The 21,723-nt window shown below is 36.3% G+C and overlaps 1 protein-coding gene across 1 annotated transcript in view; it reads left to right on the top strand.

The window, feature by feature from the left end:
• Positions 1-292: 292 nt before the first annotated feature.
• The window catches only part of dpf1 (double PHD fingers 1), a 58,966-nt gene continuing 37,535 nt past the window's right edge, over positions 293-21,723 (top strand). The window contains exons 1-4 of the mRNA XM_016245805.1: positions 293-416; positions 17,633-17,662; positions 21,065-21,225; positions 21,325-21,432. Coding sequence (XP_016101291.1) covers positions 307-416; positions 17,633-17,662; positions 21,065-21,225; positions 21,325-21,432 — 409 coding nt within the window. The 5' untranslated portion in view covers positions 293-306. The remainder of the gene's footprint in view (positions 417-17,632; positions 17,663-21,064; positions 21,226-21,324; positions 21,433-21,723) is intronic.

Raw genomic sequence — 21,723 nt, 5'->3', positions numbered from 1 at the left:
GGGTAGCGAGAGATTTTTTATGAAGGTTATATCTACGAATTATAAGAAACTACCAACATGAGATCAAAAATACTGACAGACAGTCCAGCAATCCAACCTTGAATTTACAGTAGATGTTTTGGCTTGCCCATCCAAAATCAAGGCGGGACTAGTATACAGTTAACCGCAGTGCATTGTGATATTTGTAGTACGCGCACCGCTGTCTCCTGAAGCCATCAGGGAATAAAAACTACATTTCCCCGCAGTGACCGTCAGCCAGTCGTGCTCCTATTGGCTGGCCGATCCAGCCGCAGCCCCAGAGAATGAATGAAATTGAAATTGCTGCTATATTACATGTACAATACCGGGGATCTGCAGTCTTACATTGTATCATTCTATATCAAAATGGCCACAGTGGTCCAAAATCCTCTGAAATCGTAAGTAAAAAAAATTATATATATATTTTTTTTGCGTTATGGAATACATGGCATGCAACAAACAGCGATCGTTCTAATTCACAAATATACAAACATTTTTAAAAGTATAAAATGCCGGCGAGGTTTAAACTACGAACGCATGTTGAAATGCAATAAATAATAATGCATGCGACGACATTTTGTCATCTGGGCAAATATGGCATGTTAGAAAGTGCAGAGTCTCGGGTGTAATTTCTGCATTACGTGTCACTAGACCTCCTTACAACTCTTACAACACCCGGCGTCCCTGGTCAGTATTGATCACGGGGAACTTACAGTTGTTGGTATTGGAATCGGAGAGTTCACTCGTCGCCGAGTCTCAAGATAAACGACGATACTTGAACCTTTTGCTTTTGCTTTTGTGTAATATGATGTCAAACAAAACGATCTGGCGTGCTGTTTGTCAGAGGATAACATTTAGGTGCAAACTGCCAGAACCGGAAAAGGTTACAGTTTATCACACCGAGGGTTTTCAGTGGTTACTTTGCACGCGCTGATCGCACACATTAGATTGTACAAATTACGTGCATCGTGAATATGATTTCTAATATGCATGCTTAAACATGACATTTTAGTGGAGTGCAACATCTGATCTCTCTTGTGCGCTGTTGCATCAGTGCACATTCTGTGAAGTTTCCATTAGATTCCTTTGTGCACACTGACACATTTTTTCGGCGTGCGGCACGCAGACGCCACACGGGCTCAGTGCCAAAAATTGCTTTACATTCGTCTGCTAGAGACGGGGACCTTTCGAATGGGGAGACGTGTTTGTATTTGGCATGCATATGTGAGTGTATCTGATAAAGAGGAAATTGCACTTGTGCCGGTGTAGTGCCGACATTTGCAGAATTCGGCACAACACCGGTGTGCTACCCTGTCAGATTTTGCTACCTCCCATTAAAACAGATGGTAGCATAATTCGATAGCGAAAAGTGCTACCTATCAGATTTTGCTTCCAGCATGATATTAATAAGGTGTGAGGCTTTATTAACATGTACACCTACCCCAACCCTAAACCCACCCTTACAGTAGGATAAATACAGCATAATCTGATAGGTAGCATTATTTGTGAGAACACCGGGTTTGCATCTCTCTCCAGTAACAACCACGATTGCTGCCTACATGGACCCAAGCAAGCTTAAATAGTCTCCACAACGTTGTATTTTGGTTGCAGTTTGGTAACATCACGGTTAAAACGTTACCCAAACCTAAAATGATATAGGCTATTTATATATATGCTATTTAATTATATATAAAAGTATAGCCTACGTTTACAAAAACTAAAAAAATCTAAAATCTAAGTTTCTGGGACGTTTTAGTTCTGGGAGTGTATTACGTTTGAAATTTTTTTTTTCTTTTTTTTTCGTAAAAACAACCAAAACACAAGCAGGCCAAATTACATAGCTTGTGGACTGTTAGGCTATTTGTCTGTTTTTTTACTTAAAAAAACAACCAACTTAAGTGTCTACTCTGTGGCAGCATTGAGCACTGCTGCCAAACACTCGACTACGTAAATTATTCATGTTATTATTCATATTATTTCAGCTTTGTGAATGCCTTGAAAGCCTTTTTGAAACGACTTTATGCATGATGGCACGAGACTTTCACAAAAACCGTTAGCGGCGCGCGCGAGTTCAGTAGACACGAGGCAAGGTTTTATGATGAGGTAAGAAACTCTTACCTTGTGGCAAATTATAGCATTTCAATAACTTACAATGTATAAAAAAATAACTAACGAGAGTACACGTGAACTATCATTCGGGTGTTGGTTACTACTGCTACCGGTTACGCAAATTCAAGCGAATAGCTTTGACATAATTTGAATTCAGACAAATGTTTTGTAAAAAAAAAAAAATGCATTCAGACTTGACAAAGTAAGTGTGTATGGACATATGTGACCCTGGACCACAAAACCAGTCTTAAGTCGCTGGGGTATATTTTTAGCAATAGCCAAAACAACATTGTATGGGTCAAAATTATCGATTTTTCTTTTATGCCAAAAATCATTATGATATTAAGTAAAGATCATGTTCCATGAAGATATTTTGTACATTTCCTACCGTAAATATATAAAAACTTAATTGTTGATTAGTAATATGCATTGCTAAGAACTTCATTTGGACAACTTTAAAGGCGAGTTTCTCAGTATTTTGATTTTTTTTGCACCCTCAGATTCCAGAATTTCAAATAGTTGTATCTCAGCCAAATATTGTCCTATCCTATCAAACCATACATCAATGGAAAGCTTATTTATTCAGATTTCAGATTTCAATTTCAAAAAAATATTTGAAACGTAAATATTGAAACGTCAATTTCAAAAAATGTACACTTATGACTGGTTTTGTGCTCCAGGGTCACATATGTGCTGCAAATATAGCTTAAGCCTACTTACAGTTCGTGCCTCACGTGACTTTTCTGAATGGAAGCCATCGCATAACCAATACCAATGTTAGTTTCAACGTTTATTAATACATTATATAAACCAAAAGTTTTAGGCCTATCTGTTAGTATTATTAGCCTTTTTAATGAACCTGGGATAACATGATCTCATAATGAACAGCTTTTTTTTTTAAACTAATACTGTAACAAACGTAGTATTACTCATTAATGTTAGTCAATGCATTAAAAGGTTAGTTCACGCAAAAATTTAAATTAGGCTGTGTTTTACTCACCCCAAGGCATCCTAGGTGTATATGACTTTCTTCTTTCAGACGAATCCAGTCGGAGTTAGATTAAAAATTGTCCTGGCTATTCCAAGTCCACTGTCATTGCCGTCAGCGTATATTGCAGTGCTTCAGTCCAAAAGAAGTGAAATAAAAAGCAACCATCCATAAAAAAGTGTCTCACACAGCTCCGGGGGGGTGAACAAAGGCCTCCTGTAGCGAATCGATTCGTTTTTGTATGAAAACTATTCATATTCAAAACTTAATAATACCTTTAATCTAGCTTGCACTCACTGTTGTAAACGGAAGCAGTTCCGGGCAGATGACGTATGAGGTCGGCTTTGCGCATGCGCCGCTCAGAAGTGACGAACGCAGAAACGCAGCGGAGAGATCAAAACAAAGCAACGGTCACTAACGGGCTCTTTTTATTTCACTTCTTTTGGACTGATGCACTGCAATACCCGCTGACTGCAATGACAGAGCTTGGAATAGCCAGGACAATTTTTAATATAACTCCGACTGGATTCGTCTGAAAGAAGAAAGTCATATACACCTAGGATGACACTGGGGTGTGTAAAACGCAGCCTAATTTTCATTTTTGGCTGAACTAACCCTTTAACTAATGGTACCTTTTTGTAAAGTGTTAGGTTATACGATTTTGCATGAATATCATTGAGTACCTTGATTAACTTCAGTAGCACTATCTAATACTTTTCAGTAAAGGAATAAAACTGCTATGGATTTTGTAAATCCGCAGTTTAGTTTCAGTGACTCATGTAAGTAACACATACATGACAAATCTTGCAGTATCTTACTGGGTTCTCTTCGGTTTGATCAGTTTCCCTGAGCGGTGAACTTTGCTGTTGACTGTGGATGGATGTTTTTAGTCATGTACAAGGTCAGGTGTGCGTTCTGGTGCATTTAGAGAAATTTGCATGAGAAATATGAATGAACAGAAAGAGGGGCTGCAATCAGCGTCTGAATTACTGTGATGTTACACTCTTCAATAACCCTCTTCAAAGAACCCAGTTAAAGTGCAGTACTTCTGAAGCCATGAGGAGATATCGGTTGAGGAGCCAATCTAATTTACATTACTGGCTTTTATAAATCACTCATTTTTTAAGAGATGGTGATTAAATTATGCTTTCCTTGATTGCTGATTATCTGCTAACTGGCATGCCTTCACCGAAATGATGGAATTCATTGGGAATCTTTGAATCTTTGGAATAGTTTCCCACTGTTCTCGTTGCGTATTTCTCTTTGTTCAGTCTCTCTTCCTCCACTGGTCCTCACATCTCTCTAGTAATTACTCAGGTTCACTTACTGTCTCTATTTTTCCTCTATCTTCCACTATCTCTCTCAGTCTCCTAAAGTGATGATGTCCTGTCTCTTCCAGTCATCTCGTAGGATGTGAAATGCGGACTTCTTGGATAGCTATTCCGCTTTGCCTTGCTGATCTGAGAAAAAATTAGATCTATATAATTCTTCACACTGTTGCTCTTAAAGGAACACTCCACTATTTTTGAAAATAGGCTCATTTTCCAACTCCCCTGGAGTTAAACAGTTGAGTTTTACCGTTTTTGAATCCATTCAGCCGATCTCCTGGTCTGGCAGTAGCACTTTTAGCTGTAGCTTAGCATAGATCATTGAATCTGATTAGACCGTTAACATCTCGCTCAAAAATGACCAAAGAGTTTCGATATTTTTCCTATTTAAAACTTGACCCTTCTGTAGTTACATCGTGTACTAAGACTGATGGAAAATGAAAAGTTGCGATTTTCTAGGCCGATATGGCTAGGAACTATACTCTCACTCCGGTGTAATAATCAAGGAACTTTGCTGCCGTACCATGGGTGCAGCAGGTGCAATGATATTACGCAACACCTGAAAATAGTCCCCAGCTAGGTAACTTCCAATAAGCTTATTTTCAGGCGCTGGGTAATATCATTGCGCCTGCTGCACTCATGGTACGGCAGCAAAGTTTTAAATAGGAAAAGACTGTCGACGAAGACTGTCACCCGGTTCTAGATCCTTCCTCCCCATCTCTATACTCAGGCCCTTTTTAATGTTTGTTTGCATAAGCGGCCGCAATTCTATAAGGGCATTTTTCTTCTTCTGAGACTGGTGGGCTGTTCTCTTCATTTCACTCACTCACTCACTCACTCACTTTTTTTTTCCAGAGAGACTCTCTTTGTCTTCAAGATTAGAGAGAGAGATAGACACAGATAGGTATTTTTAGCTCTATGACCTACTTCTCCAAAGCTACCTAACTCAATGTCAGTTATCACACTGTTGCTCAGGGATCTTATAGTGCACTGCTAGCATCTATAATCTATATGTAGTGTACTGTGGTGTTGCACTTGAACTTATGAGATGTTTAGAAGGTTAGAGAAGCGTGGTGTGCTCACTTTCACGTTTTTCTGGAGGTGAGACACCTTGTGGGAAGATCATCAGATGTGGACTGAGGAAGACCGAGGGAGGGTGTCGCTTCCTGATGACTCAGTCTTGTCAGTGTGAACATCTGAGTAAAGTAGTTTGGAGAATAGAAGCTATTGCAAAAATGTCTTGACATTAATTCCTATCAAACTTACATGGTAAGTCATGATACTATATTGATATACCATGAATCATTATTTTGTATTTTTATAATACATTTTTCAAAGACCAACAAAAAGCTGAGAGACGTTTGCACCTAAATTTGTAAATAGAGAATCCTTTGGTTTGTAAGCTCAAAAACTGAAATAATTGTTGAAGCCGATGCTCCAGCATGTTGTATATTGGGTGACCTGAGTTTGAGTTCTGACTCCTGACTTGAGGACCTTTCCCAATCCCATCCCCTTTCTTCCTGTTTGTCTATATGGTCCTATAGCAAAAAAAAGGAAGCTTGCACACATGATTTTAGAACAATTTTGTTATAAAATGCTTTTATTGTATTACAATTTTTCACTTTTTTGGGGGAAAAATTAGATTACATCTGTGAGTATACAAGAACGCTTGCTTATTTTATTTATTTATTTTTTATTCATTTAGAATCCAAACTCAAAATACAACAATTTTGGATAACCTTAAAATTAATTTAACAAGGAAGCTTGCACACATGATTTTAGAACAATTTTGTTATAAAATGCTTTTATTGTATTACAATTTTTCACTTTTTTGGGGGAAAAATGAGATTACATCTGTGAGTATACAAGAACGCTTGCTTATTTTATTTATTTATTTTTTATTCATTTAGAATCCAAACTCAAAATACAACAATTTTGGATAACCTTAAAATTAATTTAACAAATCACAATATTATTATTAGTGTGGCCCAAATAGTGAGATATACCATTGATTAATAGGCCAATATTTGGCAATTTTGAGATTATTGCCATTGATATTATCCATGTCACCAATTAAGTGTTTATCTTGCCTTTTGTCAGTTTCAAATTCAATCGACAGATTCATCAATGGATAGTAAACTATTTATGTTTTAAACTATTTTATGTTTTATAATTATGTTGAATTTTGAGTAAATGCCAAAAAAAACTCTCATGGCATTTGTAACGCTTTATGTATGATCTCATTATGTTTCTGCACAATCTGCTTATGACATTCATGTTATTTATTTATTTTTTCTGAAAATCATGTTTCCATATAAATAATTTTGTTGTGAATTCTGAGTATGTATTTAAAACACTATATTCAAATATTTACTTAGAGTTAATATTTAAAACATGAAAATTCACAACTATTTTATGGTTTGGCTAATTGCCGGCTAATTCAGATGAATTCGTATGATCTCTTTTTGATGAAAAGCTTATGCCCAACTGACTATTAAATTAGGACCAAAGGTTGGGACTTTCATAAGTACTTTTTTTATTGCAAAAAATGATGCAAATTATTGCATTTATACGAACATGATATGCATCTATATGAAATAAGAAAATAGTTAAATTTTCTCATGAGATTGGGCTGGTGAATGCTGTGTACAGTAAAAATACGATTTCTTTTCATCATTCAAAAGTTTGATCCACTATGTTAATATACTATAACTTATTCCCATGCACCCCTAGTTTCTAGAGTGTTTTTGTTGGTTTCTTACAAGCTCAAGCTCAGAAATGCACTCCCTCTAACCTCTATAATATTCTGGACTTTAGGTATTGTTTGTGTCCTTCCATCTGTGTCTATGGGTTTTTTCACCCACCCATTTATCATCTGCCAGGTGAAAATAGTATGTCCTATGACTTCAAAAAGTAATATCACACCTCTCTTCAACAAAGCCACACTATTTGAGGTATCTTCTTCTTGCAAAAGCATTGTTTGATTGAGAATGACTTTGTTTTCGATCTCACTGATATGTTGAGCTGGTGGTCTGCAGTGGTTTTTACTGCATAACGCAATCAGAGGCTGGCCTGAAGTGAGATTGCCTGTAGGGCAGCACTTTAAACAAATAATGATTGTGCCTAGCACTGCCAAACAAAAAAGTATCCCTCTTTCCCTTATATATATATGGCTTTCACACAGGAAGGTGGACTTCTGCATACATCAAGGTGTTAACATCAAATGTCCACTGCATTGTTCACTCTTGCTATCTAGAACTTGCATGTTCATGAGCATCTTCGGCCTCGTGAGACTGTGTGTACTTTGTGCTGAGCGCTAGTGTGTGTGTCAGTATGAATCAGAACATGCTTTTGGAGCAGAAGAGCAGTGCATGGCATAGTCCATTGCTACATGTGGGTCCATCAGAGGAGATTTATAGCTGTTATTCTTTCGCCGTTATTAGGTGGATAAATCCTCTCCCTAGATTTCAGATATTATTAAAGTGCAGAGGGTCGAAATATTCATCTCTCTACCAGACAAACTGTCCCACTAGCCATTTTCACTGGAGATCCATAGGAATACTCGTTTAAAGGAAACTATAGATGGTCCAAGAGGGAAACATAAAGTCTTAAATACGATCTGCGAAGAGCATCATGCAAGATGTGCAAAGTGGAGGGCAAGTTCCAGAGTGTCACAAATCAGTTGATAGGTCCCCAAATATGTATTTTGGGCAGTACGAATGTGATATATAATATAAAGAATAATAAGCAATGGGATTTACCTTACTAAAATAACCGTAGAAATGCACCTGTAAGCATCCCTGTCAGTCATGCAGTCTTTTCAAGCAGTGGAACATGCGGCAGGACATCAGGTCCATGTTACACCACAGGCAACGATTTATGTGAACACATAGCCTGTGCCAGCAAACACAGCAGGGCAATTCAATAATGCCTCTGAGGATATATGGTTCTCTACTGCAACGAAGGATCCTGGGTATTCCATTTGTGTGAGGATGTTTGCGTGCATCGCGGTCCATGGTGAACGCAGGTGTCTTTAGCAGACCATCTCTGAAAATTCATTGAGCATCTTCAGCATTAACACTTTTGGCGAGTACGTTTCAAATAGCTAATTTGGTTCTGCATACAAATGAGATGTTTTGACACTTTTTAAAACTGAAACTCCTCTCCAAGGTGATGCTGATGAATATGGAACTAATTTCATGCTGCTTTGTGCATCCTTTGGCTTTGTGCTTGTTGAACTAGGATGAATTCTCCACTGATAGTGGTTGAGGGTAAAACCAAATGTATGAATATGAAAAAAATTATATGAAAAATTTAACTTATATGAAAAAAATCATATAAGCTGGTATCTTTAACGAACTTACCTGAATACCAACATTTTGCAGCATTTGGTGACATTTTAACACAAAGCAAACAACTAGTGCTTTATATGTCATGTGCAGTTTGTTGTCTAATAAATGTCCGTTTGTCCTCCTAACTATTATTTCTCCATCTCTGGAGAAAAAATTAATTTGGAAACATTTTTAGTCAAGAAAAAGGGCTTTAATACAAATAAAGAGGCTCTCTTGCATCTTTATTGTCCTTCTCCATCTCTGGAGAAATAATATACTTGCTCTATTTTAAAAGAGTATCCTCTCTTTTCGGCTACTGTATATAAGATGAATAGATTTAATGCATCCTTGAACATTACCGAAAAACAGTGCTTTAAAGTTGCATTGAAACAGAAATAGCGACAGATGTTTTTTCTTATTATGACATATCCGAGTATAACAGATTATCAGGAAAGCAAAACATTAAGGACAGGAACTATTCATCTGTTGTTGACTGGATTTTGAGATGTGGGCATTTGAAAGATTTAAATGCTAAAACACTCTTATGGCAGTTTTTAACTAGGGGTGTGCGATATTGACAAAAAATTATACCTCAATATTTTCTGGGATTTTTGTCGACAATGATAATTAGATGATATGTTATTGCGCTGGTATCTTAAGAACTACCATGGACAGCTGACTCCTACATTTTTTGATATTCTTCATATTCTGTGTGGTGTAGGCCTGTCGCAATAATCAATATATCGACTTATCGCGCAATTTATGTACATGACCTCAATAATATTTGGGGAGCAATATATCGCCCATTATATTTACTTAAAAATTAATGTCACCATGTTTTGTACATTCCACTTGTGCCTGTGTGTCTTTTGCAGCTTCTCGTACATAACGTGGTGTAGTTGGTGCTAGTTCAAATTTACAAAATGCTTCTACAAAAAAAGTTTCATCTGCAGATATGGTCTTGTTTAGGGGTCTGTGCCTTTGTGCATACGGACATCTGACTGCTAAGTAGTGATTGTGTTTTTCAGCAATAGTGTGCACCCTTAATTACAGAGAAAAGAAGGTCAGGGAAAAATCTGTAGATGGAAAAATCTCTATACAAGTTCTTTGTGCATTTTTCTTTTTTTCTACTTTTTTGTTAGAAAATGTTTATTTAATATTTATTCAGGTTTTTTAAGCTATTTAATATTTTGATGATCTAAATATTCTTAAAAATTAAAAGTTTGTTGTCATTTGGAAGTGTGTAGGCCTTCTTGCATTATTATGCTGTTACATTATGATTATATATTGAGTGGCATAAAATGGTCTTTAAAATGACAATAATATCGCTTATCACAATTATTTCTGGGGCAGTATATCGCACAACAAAAAGTTGTTATCACGACAGGCCTAGTGTGGTGATCAGTTCACACTGATAGAAATTCATCTTTTCCAATAAGTTTAAATAAATTTTTACCTTTTATGGGCATTTTAACCATTAAAAAGCCATTTTTTCTAAAAGTGTGCATTATCTTTTGAGTCAAATTCTTACATTGAATCAGTGAATTAGAATAATAAGCTGTTACCAAGCAAATGAAATCAATATCAACAAAATATGTCTATGCAATGCAGAAGAAACACAGAAGCTGCATTTAGATGTATTGATAGTCACATACTGTTTAATGCAGTACATGAATGCATTTATCCTGCAGTTACAAATGCATAAATAATGTTTTGATATGTTAAACATAAAACGTTGAATACTGATATTTGAAATGACTTGAATAATAAAAAGATACTTTAAATGTGGAATTAAAATGACAGTAGGTTGCTGGAAGTCACTGTTAAGTGAGTCATTGCGACTGAACTGAGTCATTTACAGCTGATTCATTCAGGAACGAAACACCGTCATGTTACTCAGAGACGCAAAACATTCCTGTGACTGTGCTTGGAATGATTTTTGTTGCCGAAATAGATAAAAAACAGGAAATATGCTGTCTAAAATATAAGTCTCTTAATTAACTTCTTGTCTATTGAACTTTTGTAAAAAAATCAATATCACATTTGCAGTGGCGGCTCGTGGGTTTTAAAATAGAGGAGGCACACTAATTGTATTGGTCTGGGATCCCTGTCGATTATTATTATTTGCTTAACTACTTTAAAATGGCTTTTTGGTTGCTTTTAGTCAGAAAACGTAAAGAAAACGACATACAGCAAGATAATATAATTTCACTTACCTGGCCTATCACTTGAAGCAAACATCCATCCCTTCTTAAAAGTCTGTGTTAAAAGAGAGCTGCTTGTTGCGCCATTTAATTAAGCCGACTGCTGTAACGTTAGCCTATATCCAGCTTAGGCTGTTTTCCCTAAATTTGTATATATACTGTTTGGATGACAGTTTGGTAAATCTGTTGGCGATCAAATATTCAATATCCCCTTCTCTATCACCTAGCGGTTGCAATTACATCAGCAGATTCGGCACATTCGCGATAGAAAAGCGGCGCTTTCACGTTATGGTATTACAACTGTGAAATTACAAACAAAAAATACACATTCTGAGACATGAACTGAAATGAATTGTGAATTTTATTAACATTAAATCGTCCTCCTCCCATTTTCACCTCATAATTATGGGGAGGCTGTGCCTCCCCTGCCTCCCCCGACGAGCCCCCACTGCACATTTGTAATTTTTGGAGAACAAAACGGCACCATCAATCAATTGCACTCTTCGTGTGAAATTGATTAACTATATGAAGTGGAATAAATCTATACATTTTCTGCCCCCATGTCTTGAATTTGCGATCATTCTAAATGTATTTTAATAGACTGAATCATGCAGTGAAAGAATGCACTGTTAATGCGTACGCGCACTAGTCTAGACTTCACGTAATGCATACTGCACTCTGTAGGTGTTTTGAATGGTTTTTGCAAAATACTCTATAATGTCAAATCGAGTATCGTTAAAACAACAATTACAATATTATTGCAGATGATATATATCGCACACCCCTATTTGTAACTATTATACATTTTGGCGAATTGGTGGCTAATTCGTATTTGTTTGAACTCATTTGTTCGTACGATCACAGCTTACACACTGCTGACCTAGATTTAGTGGTTAGGGATGTTTGTGATTATGTTTTTTTTAATACAAATACAAATCACATCATTTGAAATCATCATGTCATAAAATAGTTAAATTTTCTCATGAGATCTGGGCTGTGTTTCCCAACAGCATCGTAATCCTAAATAGATTTTAGAGCCATTAACACCAATGGTCTGTACGATCAAATGCCAAGTTCTGTCATGAAACCCTAGATGGCGCAGACTGATGGGTCATTAACGCAAATTGATGATATTCACAGCGTTAAACTACTTGGCACAAGCTGATTGGTTCATGTTGCATACACAGCCAATGAACTTGCTTTACATTTAAATGACTGGTTAGCATTCACTAGAGCATTTTGCAGCATGCGTTCTGATTAACTCTGAAACCCTCCACCTTCCCCAGCTCCACCTGTATAGATCTGTAATGGGTCCTGCTTGCTTTGTAGCAGCAGCAGCAGCAGCAATAATCTATAACAACAGCAATAACCAACAACAGCAGCAGCGTAGCAGATATATTTGCTCAAATATTTGCTTTAGTCAGATTTATTTGAATTAAAGCTTTACACTCAATTTGCTATCCTTCAGTGGTATGATGTATATTCAGCAACCATCAAGCCTCTAAAAATGAGGTATAACATTTTCGTTAAACATTACATCCAAAAAAAAAAAAATTACGAATCATGCATTTACAAAATAAATAAGGTGCATTTTAATTTCATTCCGACTTGGAGTAGCATACGAATGTGAGTAAAAGTATTGCTACAGAATCTATGCACTAAAGACAAGCGAAAAAAGATTGTGTCGGCACTTGTAATATTTTAACGATAATTAGCATGTACATCATCTGTATGGTTAAACACTGTAATGCGCTAAACCTTTTTTCGGAAGACAATCCTTCGATGGAAACTTGGCTAGTGACAGAACAGTTTGTACAACAGACATGACAAGTTCAATTTATATTGATATTACTATTAATTTCTTGTTGTTCAGATACCTTTCTTTACTTGAATGTTAAGGGGGCGTTTACACGACACCATTTTTAAGAATTTTTTTTTTTTTTTCATGCATTTTGGCTGGTCATTTACACAAGAACATCGTTTTGGCGCCCTGAAATGTATGTAAGTTTTTAAAAATGTAAACTTAAAAAATGCAAATCTCTGAAAACGGTGACGTAATCCGCATGTGTATTACTTGATCAGTGTATAGAAATGTGTATGTGTGCAGACATGTAGTTTTTCTTTACAAAGTAACATCACCAACTGCTGGCCTGGCATGCACAATACAGCGTTTTTTGGCGTTTTCACAAGTGCACATTACAATTCACTATACACAAAACTTTTCAAAAACGCAAAAGAAAAACATTTCCGTTTTTAGTACAATCGTTCTTGTGTAAACCTACTCTTAGTCCAACAATACTGGCTATCCACTGTCCAACATAATCAACATGCACTTTCTTTTAAGTCGATGAGGTTTATAAATGTTTATGTAACATTTGGCCTAGGCTAATGCAGGGTTGAGTTAATGTGCTGCAGTTCTTCCAGTCCTCAGTAAGCTAGTCTTCAGCAGGCTGGAGGAAATGCACCAGCACATCTGTAGAGGCAGATGAAGAAAGAAATGAGATAAATCATTTGACTGGGTAGTCTAGTGAAAAAGAAGAGGGAGGGGTAGCGGGGCGGATGACGAAAAGGGAGAGGTGCTCGAGGAGGTTGCTATTGCGAAGTGTAATCTACAGTACTAGTGGGGGATGGGCGTACCAATATCCTCTCTTAACAGTCCTAAACTCATGGAAATACTGTGGGCCACATAAACATATTAGTCAACCTCCACCATTAGTGGCTCCAGCCACAGAAATTCAACATGGTTACAAGTACTTTACACCCACATGTGACGCTAAGATCCACTTATAAAGAAGTACCATAGTACTCTTTGAAGTACCCTGGACTGCTGGTTTGAATATGGAAATCATTCAGTCTATGGTACTGCCATCTGGTACATCTTTTTTGTAGAGTTTACGCTATGTAAAGATAGCAGATTTAAATTATTATCTGTCACATTTCATGAAGACGGTGCACTTTATGACTTTTTAAACAAGCTTTAAAGGCCCAAATCCTATGTTTTTAAGAATTATTATACATGTTAGATAAACTATTATCTGACATAAAATTAACCTAATATGAAAGAACTAGCTTAACACATATCAAATGTCTTTAAAATGATTTTTTCCGTTCCAGCTGTCTCGAACACGTTACCTATGTCCAACAATTAAAATCAATAAAAATGTCATAGTTGTAGCATAATGTGTTGACTTGATATTCAGTTCTTTGTAATAAAATGACTAATTTAATAATAAAATTATTACTAATTTTATGACAAAAAAAAATTAAGTACAAAAAACTAAATATTTTGCATGCTGCTTTAAGTATAATCTATTCCTTGTTACAAGAAATGTTAAACTCTTTAATATTAATGTAAGATCTTTTTTTTTTTACAGTAAATAATCTCCTTTTTTCAATATTTACACAAATTGTAATTGACTACATTCGACAAGCTCAGGCCTGTTGTGCAAATGATTTTAAGCAAAAATGATCAAACAAACATGGTTTCTTAAATTAATGGGAAGTTTAAGTTTAATGTTTATTTTTAGAAGATATGGTTAAGCACCTACTTTCACAGACCAATAGTTGAAAAAGTAATACAAATATTTAAATACTTCATAATAAACAAAATACAGGTGTTTTGAGCTCTTTTGTATCTTTGAAACATATTGTTAGTATAAAAATGATGGTGTTAAACATTTTTTCTGTGACTCTGGAGTATACATCGTTTTTAATCCATAAAATAATATTGCATATGATAGTTTCACTATATATAATTGCTTGTTACTAAGTTGTGTTAAAATTAATATATTGTGGTTGATTTTTCAAGCATGTGTGTGTGTTTGCATTCAATAACTTGAGAGATCTCTGGTCTCTTCAACAGCAGTTTGGTATTTTACTGACACAGTGCAGCCTCTAGAGGGAGCTCTCTGTTACTTTTCAAAAGGACAACCGTTAATTAAGACTAATTGGCACTGTAGGGAGTTTTCTGGTAGTGTAGTGAGTATAATGAGGAATACACCAATAAGTTTTAAGACAGATTTGGACAACATCTCCCTCTGCCTCCACACTGGTTTCAGTTAAATAGGCTACAGAAGAAGAGCTAATTTTGGAGGTTGTTCTATTTTTTAGGGTCATAGTTGAGCTTTGCACAGGAGTGACAGTGTGGATGCTGGAAGCTATGCGCTCCCCTCCAATCATCTTTTTTTTCTTTCTCTTATGGTTTAGGGAAAAGGCATCCTGCTCTTGAGGTTCTTGTTTTCCTTTGTTTAGCTAGTGTGTGTGTGTCAGCCTGGCTTTGTGTAAATTGTAAGTGGTTATTACATGCATGCATTCATATCGTATCAAGTATGCGTTATCAGTGCTGAACACATTTTATTACAGGATTTTGCATGTTGACAGTTCTCTTTAAATGCTTTAGATGCAAAAAAGGGCTCTTAAGTGGGCAACTTCTACTAAAAATAGCTCTAAGAAAGTAGATTATAATTTAGATGCTTTCTTTCATTAGCCTTTGCTTTGATATATGCTGCCAATATAGCAACACTGTGCACCAAACTCAAATGTAATGAAAATACAAGAGTAATTGCCTCAGATGTATCTGATTAGATCTGCGCTCCATTTGTCACTGATGCTGACAAATTAAAGTCTGGCCTGAAAGGTTTTGTCCAAATTCTCCCTCACAATAACATGGACCCTCGCTTCTATTAAAGAAATCCATAGGTGGTCATCCACAATCGAACATTGGTCACCTCTGATACGAGGAGCTGTGATTAAATTACACAGAGAACTGCAGGGAACAGTGTTGATAGAGAAAATTGGAATTTAACAGAGTTCGGCCTACTTTCAGACTGCATTCCATATGGCCGGCTTTCTCTCGTCTTCCAGCAAGACACGTTTCACAGCTTTCAAGGCCACCGCCACAGTATAATATAATGAGATTGTGTAAAAAAAAAAAAGCAAACAAACTGAGAGCGGCCATTTTCTACAGCTGTCAACTTGTTACTGAAAGCCAGACTTGTTCCACTAGCAGCACACACAGGAGTGAGGTGATGGAATGGAGAAGGGGGCTTGACGGCTCTGTGCTCAGACTAGAAAGAGGCAGAGGGGGGAGGGGGCATCGGGTTGAACCTCAGGGGTGAGTTGCTTTGCATTTGTGTCTTTTTTGCTATGCATTTCCTTCCAAGGCTTTCAAGTCTGGGCCCAAGTCTACATCGCAGACACTCACTTTTAATTTAAATTATTGGGAAGAAATTGTTTGCATTCTGTCTGTGTGTGACAGGTTTTGCCAAATTTGTGGTGACAAGTCAACAGTCATGTATGGAGGACAAGGACTGCCAAAAAAACAAGGAATCAATTACTTACTCATTAATTATATTATATTATATTATATTATTATAAAGCTGATAATTGATTCCTTCTATACATACATACACACATATATATATTGTTACGGGGCTGACGAGACGTGAGACTTGCGGATCCATTCGCAGAGCTTTATTAGACACAGACAGAGACGTGGTCATACAGCAGGCATGGGTCAGATGAGGGCAAACAGGTATATTGGATGCCATTTCTGGCCGACTCTGCCCGCACACAAGCCAAACTCTGGTTGGGTTGCTTTAGGCTTTTGCTTCCTCTTATTGATTTTTCTTATATTAGCTAACCTCACCCATTTCTCCATTCTGTCAGCCTTCTTCCAAGATACCTAATGTTTTTGGAGCTCTCGTATAGCGTGAATACAATGACTGCAAATAATGCATCTCTTGGTAATGTAGTTAAAGAGGCAATAAAACGTGTTTTCCGTTTGCTATTCTTGTAACTGCTTTTCCTTTCAGCTGTAAAACTGCAGCACGCTGCTGCTTCATGCTGTTCGTGTGGCAAATCAGAAAACACAGTCAAGGTATCCAGATCCTAGTTTCAGACACAGATATCAGCCAGGCCAATTAATCAGCTGGTATTTGGTCTTTTTGAAATTATCACCATCGGCATGCTTGGTCAATTAACAGAAGTGTATCTTTTCCAAAGTCTTCCGAAAGCCTTGTCAGTAGACAATAAACATATTCTGTTTTTAAAATTTTGTAATAACTTTTGAGTAATTATTCTGTTTATTTAATTTTGTATCTCCTTTGCTGTGATTAAAGGGGTAATTCATCCAAAATTGAAAATTCAGTAATTTACTCATGGTGTTCCAAACCTGTATGACTTTCTTTTTTTCTTCATAAGAAGATTTTATTATATCTTTTATTTTTTTCATATAATGAAAGTAAATGGGATCCAGTTAGTGTTAATTTTTTTGTAAATTCTTCAAAAAAATTTTTTTTTCGGTGTTCGACCGGAAAAAAAGGTAAGAAATACAGGTTTTGAACAACATGAGAATTAAAATTTTTTGGTTGAACTATCTCTTTAAATTGTATGATCTATATATCAGCATTATATTGCTCTACTGTAGGTCATCTTGTTCTTAAATATTGGCATTGGAAAAACATGTATTGCTTGACCACGGTTAAGAGGCTTTGTCTGTTCTTCATAATTAATTTTTCTGTTAATTTATAATGGTTTGAATGGAAATCCATCTTATTAAACGACCCCCCCCCCCAAAAAAAAAAACCCCCCATAGGAATCAGATGTTTTCTGCATCTGCTCATGTCTGTTTCTGTCTTTTTCTTCTCTTCTTAGGCAATCAAGTGGAACTGTCATAAAGAACAGGTATGCCTGTTAAATCCAATGCACAGATCTTCCTACTCCTCACTGATGCATATCATACCCAAAGCACAGATGCAGTCACATTTACTATTGGGTGGATGCTGCACATTGATGTGGTTGAGGAGATTCCCCCCTTACATGTAAAGTGCTTTGGGTACCCCAAAAAGCGCTATATAAATGTAACAAATTAATTAATAATATTTGCTAATGCATGCTATAGTGCCCCTTGTGGCAGGGTTGACTATGCAGCATGCATTTTACATTCACATATTCGCAAATCTATTTTCAAGATACAGTTTTAAAGATATTGTGGCCACAAATGTAGAATTCCTTGTTTTAGTTAAATCATGGACAAAACTATCACTAATTGTGGCCACTGTTTAACTAAATTACAACTTTGCTACAAAACCAATTAGAGGAATAGTCCACCCAAAAAATGAAATTTCTGTCATCATTTACTCACCCTCATGTAAATCCAGCCTCTATGACTTTATTTCTTCTTCATAATAAAAAAGAAGATACCTTGAAAAGTGCAACAGCTTTGGTTTCCATTGACTTACATTGTATGGTCAAAAAATATAATGGAAATCAATGGGATCCAAAACTATTTGATTACCAACATTCTTCAAAATATCTTCTTTTGTGCTCCACAGAACAAAGAAAGTCATACAGCTTTGAAATGACATAAGGGTAAAGGAACAAATTCTTAATTTGTGGCAACAATTTACATTTTTTTCTTCCACATGTCATGTGCAAGGCTTCATATTTTTCTGATCTAATTGATCACTTTTTCATTGTGCTCGTGGGATATGAATACAAGCTTTGCCATACAGAGAAGCCACCTTATCTCACCAATTCAGAAAGTCGATGAGGGAACTGCCATTTTGCGCGCAACTCTTTTCGCCTGTTGGAGAGGCCCATTTTAGAGTATTCTGTTTGAAACATTCAAACTCCAATCGGAAAGCCTTTCAGAAATTGCTCGAAAACAGAAGTCTTGAAAGCTCATTTGACAAGGACTTTCTCTGAAGAACAATTTCTCACATAATCACAGAGACGCCAAACTTTGTTTTTCACTCGCTCGCTGACCTTTAGATATTGCCTGGTCCATTGTGTGAGATTGAGCGCAGATTGAGTATCTGCTGAGTGTAGAGGTGTTTAAATGGAGCCCACAGCACTTCACCATAGGACTTAATATTTCCCCTCTGGTGGACCTGAGCACATGACTTTCGATGCACTGTAATTTACTGCCCCTGCACACTTTGTGATTTTCAACCCACATGTTGAGGATTGATTCCAGCCCGTGCCGAATGACCAGGATGTGGCCCCCAAAATCAAACATAGAAAATGTGTTGTTTTGCTCTGGCCGCCATTTTGTTTGGAGAAATGAGGGTTATTTATTTCAGCCCGACTGCGTTGTTAGTCTTGAGCCACCGGCTCTTCATCATTCCCCCACAAGGAGAAATGGATGAGTTCACCAATCACAATGGTTTTACACTTACATCATCAACATCACCTCAAGCCTCTGTCAATTTGTTATCAGGCTTGTTTCAGGAATGCGGTCATTGTTGCATGATGCAGTTTTCCTTCATTTCTCACTCCGGTTTGCAGACTGGTGCTTTTGATTACAATGAAACAAATGATGACTCATCAGAAACCGGGGACTGTGTCCCAAAACTCACCAGTACTTCCATAGGGCTAATTTTTACAATAGCTTATAACATAGAAGGGAGTTTATTCAGTTTGGTTTGCACAAAGAAGGACAGAAGAAAAGGCAACCGCGGGAGTGTAGGGTTAAGGAGAGTATTGTCAGGACTTTTTAAATATCTCCCAATTATTTCTGCACTTTTGATCTTTCCTTGTGTTAACAATGGGAGAGAAAATACAGAAAAACTTCAATACTGAATAAACTAGAGCAGAATCAAAAGAATATCTGGACTAAATTCAATAACACTTTGATTTATGACATTGCCAAACCTTACATGACTCACTCTGAAATACTTGCTTTTGATTGGTCAGTTGGCATTTTGCGCTGATAAATAATGATTGCTATACTCTGTAACTGCAGTGTTTCCTACATAACTGTGTTTGCAGTGAAGGAGACTTTGCGAAGAAGAATACACTTTTGTATACTTTTAAAAAGAGTAATTATTATCGAAAAAATAATAACACACTTAACATGTGAGCTGAATATCATGTTTTCAGACACTGAAATGTTAATTGCAATGAAATTAAATATATTATAGTTTAAATTTATATTAAATGCAATTAATTTAACTTTAAAATGTTTTTTTGATCCACTTACATCTTTATATATAATTTCATAATTACTTTTATTGTCCTTGAATTCTGGATAAAATGTACTGCCCGAATAAAATATTAAAACATAATGAATTAAAATGTACTTTAAAGTAAAACTTTTGAAATTATTAATGTACAAAGCACACTAAGTACAATTAAGTGGCCATTAGTTTCATTAATATTATATGCAATTACCATTTTCTTTTTAAATAACTTTTAAGATTTCAAGTACACTAGTACTTTTAGTATGTGATTCAATCAAGTGCACTTCTTTTTCACAAGGCAGCTTCCTATCCACCCCTGCAAAAGTTTAACAAATCTCATTAAACGTTGAGTCATATGTTTTCATATATTCAAATTTGAATGTAAATTTACTAATCTGTAAAGCAATATATAACAGTTGCTACTGACTTATTCATGAGTGTTTTCCTGATGTTAAAACTGTTTTACAAATGCAGCAGTTTGCTGAGTGCAGCCTCAGCAATAAAATCACTGTTTGGTACTTTTGTCCTGACCAGTTTCGAGCATGCAAACATACTCTTGAGGACAGAACTGTTGAGTGCGCTCTTCTTTGCCACATGGACCATTAATGCACACCACTGTTCTCATGCTGCAGTGTTTTTAAACAGCAGTTCCTAACACCTGAGCTCTTTACCCTTGAGTGAGATTCTGTACAGTATATTCCAATGCACATGCAGTATGTCTTTAACAGAGCTGGAAATTAGATTTATAATTCCCAATTACATGCCTGCCAAGAATTTTATTTACCTCCTGCATGACAGTACAAAGAGTTCTCTGCATAGATGGAGGAAAATTTAAAGACCCCTTGAAGTTACTTGAAAATAATTTTGTTTAGTGCACCATGACTCATCAATATTTTTTGATCAAAATTTCCCAGAAGAGGTAAAAATGGTAAATTTGTTATGTATATGTGCTAAAATATGAATTTAGTCAATGTTTAAGTGTTCACTAGCAAATAGATGGCTTCAAACACATGGATTAAACACAAATTTCGATTTCATGGGGCCTTTAAATAATAAATATTGTTTTTTGAGCACTGAAATCAAACATACTGGTTAGACATTCCCCCTTTTTTATTGTTTCCAGCCTTGGTGAGGAGTTTTACCGCGAGGCCATCGAGCACTGCCGCAGTTATAATGCTCGACTTTGTGCTGAACGCTCCATGCGCCTACCCTTTCTTGACTCCCAAACAGGCGTAGCACAGAGTAACTGCTACATATGGATGGAGAAGACCCATCGTGGGCCAGGTGTGTTTATGTGTACAGTGTATCACACTACATTGGTGATTTTGTTGTTAGCTCAAGGTTTTGGATGTTTAAACCATGGCTCTGGTATTTTTAACCCAGGTGTGGCTCCAGGGCAGCTCTATACATATCCTGCACGCTGCTGGAGAAAGAAGAGACGGTTAAACATCTTAGAAGATCCACGTCTTGGACCCATCGAGTTTAAAATTGGTGAGAGTTGGTATTGAGAAAGACAAACATAAATCTTTGATTCATTTTAGTTGTTTTTGGGGGGATCCTAATAAAACAAATAATTTATTAAAATAATCAGTTAAAGAAAAACAGAAACTTTTGGTATTAATTTGGTCTGTATTTTTAAACAAATGACCCCAATACAAGTTTGGGATGAGAGAGATTTTTTAAAACATCTTTAAAGGAAGTCTCTTATGCTCACCAAGCCTGTATTTTTTTTATTAAAAATACAGTAAAATGGTAATTTTGCAAAATATTATCAAAATTTAA

The sequence above is a fragment of the Sinocyclocheilus grahami genome, unplaced genomic scaffold (assembly GCF_001515645.1).
Source record: "Sinocyclocheilus grahami isolate Dianchi unplaced genomic scaffold, SAMN03320097.WGS_v1.1 scaffold769.1, whole genome shotgun sequence".
Lineage (NCBI taxonomy): Eukaryota > Metazoa > Chordata > Actinopteri > Cypriniformes > Cyprinidae > Sinocyclocheilus > Sinocyclocheilus grahami.
The sequence above is the reverse complement of the archived record's forward strand: the minus strand, read 5'-3'. Positions and strand labels throughout refer to the sequence as shown.